General features: G+C 44.7%; 1 protein-coding gene across 1 annotated transcript in view; it reads left to right on the top strand.

Annotated features, from left to right (window-relative positions):
- Positions 1-4,312, top strand: part of LOC104131486 (complement C4) — a 54,199-nt gene that overhangs the window by 13,485 nt on the left and 36,402 nt on the right. Inside the window, 2 exon segments of the mRNA XM_009644654.2 lie at positions 1,572-1,677; positions 1,861-1,984. Coding sequence (XP_009642949.1) covers positions 1,572-1,677; positions 1,861-1,984 — 230 coding nt within the window.

The raw sequence follows: 4,312 nt of genomic DNA, 5'->3' as shown, positions 1-4,312 counted from the left end.
GGAAGCACAGACCAAGGTCCACCCCAGGTCTGCATGTGGCCACCCTGCTGTGGAAGACAGGGGGTTTAGTAGAGTGGGCACGGGCTGTGCTGTGCCAGCTGGCCACAGCCTCTGAGCCAGCACTGCACTCTAATTTAGTTGAATTTACCTGGTCCAAACAGGGTGCAGTCACTAGATTTGCTGCATGGACCCTGGCACTGTATCCAAGTGGAAGACTGATCCTCCACGCACACACAGTTCTAGCGGGTTTTGTTTCTGGTGTAAATTCATCCCTGGCCAGCTCATGCCCTGTTGGTCTTCTGCCCCCTGTCCTTGAGCTCTTTACCTTGACCATGCTGATCCTTCCTTTCCCCAGCACACCTTGAGAGACCAGACAGAACCCTGTACTCAGCTCCTTCTGCTCGGCTGAACAAACTCAACTCTTCTAATCCACTCTTGCTCACCATCACTTCTTTACTTGGTTCTACTGAATAATCATTAGCTTTAATCATGATTAATTGATACTGTGATATGAAGTGATATCAGATAACTGGCTTTAATATTTTAATCCTTTCTAAAATTTATGTTATTGCAGCACTCAGTTCTGAGTTTATGGACTGTGCAACTCCTTCACATATACTTCACTACTCATTGATATAATTATTTAAGAGGAAAAATGGGATTGAAAGACTGGATACTGTTCTTTTGTCTATCGGAAAAGGTCTTAGTGATGCTACATGAGCCTGCCTGACTTTCATCAAAATCAATATATGGAATTCCTGATAATAGAACTTATTTCTCTGAACTGGCCATGCATGTAATGAACAGTTGTTTGGTATATTGACTGTTGTTTCCCACAGTTATTAGTTCTGGCACTTTAAGCAGCTTTCGTAAGACCTCCCTCTCAGTTAGCTTCACCAGTGCTGCTGCTCAGGTCAATTTGAAAGAGGCTTTGCTTAGACAAAAATAAGCCATTACAGAACTGAGACAAAGCAGGATTTCTACAAACAAAAGACACCACCTTGGCCATGACAGGTTTCATGTAGCACATTGCATGCTCTGCTGCAGGATGATGCCATCTGCCAGGGTTTCCTTAAATAAGGAGCCTGCCAGATGCAAGAGCATGCCCTATCCTCTCCCTCCATGACCTATACGGAGAGTTAAGGGGTGTTCTGGCCCGATACCTGTCTGGCAAATATTTCACTTGGAAGAAGTCCCTGTGCTGCATTGCCTAAATCCACAGGAAAGATATGGGGCAGAGGGTGTCTACTCTGCCTAATGTAGGTATTAAAATTTCAGCAGGTAGGATCTGACTCTGGAGGTCTTCAGAAGTACCAAATAATTCACATCGGTCCCTAAGACGATTCTCTGTCCCCTTATGCACCTGAAATCACCACTTTGTACGGACCAGTAAAAGTCTTCATGTTTGTGTTGTCAGAGAGAGTGATTATTTTTCTGGTTTCACGCTATTAGTTACAGATGGGATGCCTACAGATATCCTTGTTTTATTTTGGCATAAAATTGTTAGTTTGATTTATGCTTCATTTTTATTAATGTAATGATTCACCTCCTCACTTTTCTTCCTTCCAAAGACACTCTTATGGGAAAGGGATTCAAGGTGCTGCATATGTGCGATTTGGTGTAATTGATGAAAACGAGAAAAAGGTCTTTGTTCCAGGCCTGGAGCAGCAGCTATCGGTAAGTACTGGAGTTCAGTGCAACTATTCTGATTTATCCCAGGTGAGCTGAATATTGGCAGAAATCATTGAAATGTAGATCCCTGTAACACCATAGTCATACTATAAGCAAAAAATTTTTAATTTTTATGGCAACAAACCAGCAAGGGCTGTCACTTTTTTTTTATTCCTATTTTTGGTTTAGATTCAGAATGGAAAAGGAAAAGTTACTTTAAATACAACACTTCTGGAAGAGAAATTAAGAAGGAGTATTTCCACTCTGGAAGGGTTTCATTTATATGTTGCTGTTACCACTGTAGAAACTGCAAGTGAGTACACTATGCCTTGACTGATACAGTCTGTAATATTTACACTGATCTTTCTCTGGTGGGATCCTTCATGTGGGAAACCTTGTCCCAGTGGACCAATCTTCACTGCAAAGCTTGCTCATGCTATAGTGCGTGACAGTCTCATCTGACCCCCTTCTATGCACAAAGTTATCTCGGGCGGGATTCACTTATCTGAACACATATGTCCAGTACCACTTTAAATGCCCTATGTAGTCCTGTATGGTCTTCCACTGCTGCTCCAGCAGTGTTCAAGTCCTGTCAGTACTCTCCTATAGGGTCTGTCCCATACTAAACAGCCCTGTGAGGGTATCTAAGATAACCTAGTTTATCTGAAGTGGCACCAGGTGCCTGTACGAACACAAATAAATTACTCCCCTTGGGATCTCGTTCGAGCACTTGCCTCAGCCATTTCTACTCCTTCCATACATACCAAGTTATTAGTTGAGCTTGGTATCTTAGCTTGCTTTGTACCTCAGCTGGCTAAGCTGTCAGTCTAAAGGTGAGGCACATGTACTACGGCCCCAGTGAGATGCAGAGGAAGATCTAGCCCTTGCAAGTCCTTCTTGCCTTCTTATGCCTCCCCACAGTTTTATCAGGCTCTGATACTTGGCACAAGTACAATATCGTCCAAATAGCTTGGTCTTGCTGTTCTTCTGGGACATGAGCCTGGAGTACACCGATCCAGAAGTTTTTCAGTGGCTGTTTGCCTTTGTTTTCCTAGAGGACAGATAAATATTTCCACAGATAGTTACAAGGGATTTGTGTAGATATTTGTTCACAGCAGTGTTAAGCATATTGAGTAGGCCCCCAGGTATTTCAGAGATACCCACAAGTGAGCACCAAGTTGAATTGGATGTAGCGGTCGATGGGTTATTTGGGTTGTAGCAAGTGTTACTGTTAGTCGTATGAAGCTAAGGTGAGAGGGACAGCTTCATTGCTGACCTCTGAAGCTGAATCTGCAAAAACGCTGACCTTTCCAACACGGGTGAGATTTTTCCTGTTGTTTATAGGGAGATTGATCCCTTTTATTTTAAATATCTGAAAGTAAAGTGTCTAGTCAGAGCTTGATGCTCAGGCACTTGTGTAGTCAGTATGGAGAATGAATGGGGTGAACTGCACTCTAGTGCTGTCTGTTCCCATTAGCTATAGAAGGAGTCTAGTTTAGAATTTCTAGAACCCTAAATTTTCTGAAAAATTCTAAACATTAATTAGAATTCCTTAGAATCCTAAAATTATGTCCAATGCATTGCAGCTGTGCAGTTCTTTGCTATAACCTACTATAGGTACTTACATGCACCATTGCCGCAACACTTATTACAAGAGCAAAAGGAGCTGTAAGACCTCCCACTACCACACCAGTACAAAGGACATAAGATCTCATGGTGTGTGTCTCTACCACACTGTGCACACTCCCTCTTTCCCCCACAGCAAGGCTGCCTCCATGCTTGTGTACTTGCTGGATTTGGTATTAATTATATGCATGACAGGGCAAGGCTAGTGGGCTTTATTGACACCTCTCACAGAATCACAGAATGGCAAGGGTTGGAAGGGACCTTGGGAGATCATCTAGTCCAACCCCCCTGCTAAAGCAGGTTCTCCTAGAGCAAGTTACACAGGACTTTGTCCAGGCGGGCTTTGAATATCTCCAGAGAAGGAGACTCCACAACCTCCCTGGGCAGCCTGGTCCAGGGCTCTGTCACCCTCAGAGTAAAGAAGTTTTTCCTCATATTCAACTGAAACCTCTTATGTTTCAGTTTGTACCCATTGCCCCTTGTCCTGTTGCTGGACACCACTGCAAAGAGTCTGGCTCCATCCTCGCGACATCCACCCTTAAGGTATTTGTATGTGTTGATGAGATCCCCCTCTCAGTCTTCTCTTCTTCAGGCTAAACAAGCCCAGCTCTCTCAGCCTTTCCTCATAGGAGAGATGCTCCAGTCCCCTCACCATCTTTATTGCCCTCCTCTGGACTCTCTCTAGGAGTTCCTCATCTTTCTTGAACCGGGGAGCCCAGAGCTGGACTACAGTACTCCAGGTGGGGTCTCACTGGGACAGAGTAGAGGGGGAGGATAACCTCCATCAACCTGCTGGCCACACTCCTCCTAATGCATCCCAGGATACCATTGGCCTTCTTGGCAACAAGGGCACACTGCTGGCTCATGGTCAGCTTGTCATCCACCAGGACTCCCAGGTCCCTCTCAGCAGAGCTGCTTTCCAGCAAGTCAGCCCCCAGCCTGTACTGGTGCATGGGGTTCAACCTCCCCAGGTGCAGCACTCGGCACTTGCCCTTGTTGAATTTCATCATGTTCC

The sequence above is a fragment of the Egretta garzetta genome, unplaced genomic scaffold (genome assembly GCF_000687185.1).
Source record: "Egretta garzetta isolate BGI_Z169 unplaced genomic scaffold, ASM68718v1 scaffold40, whole genome shotgun sequence".
Classification (NCBI taxonomy): domain Eukaryota; kingdom Metazoa; phylum Chordata; class Aves; order Pelecaniformes; family Ardeidae; genus Egretta; species Egretta garzetta.
Note: the sequence above shows the minus strand (reverse complement) of the source record. Positions and strands in the feature narration are given on the sequence as shown.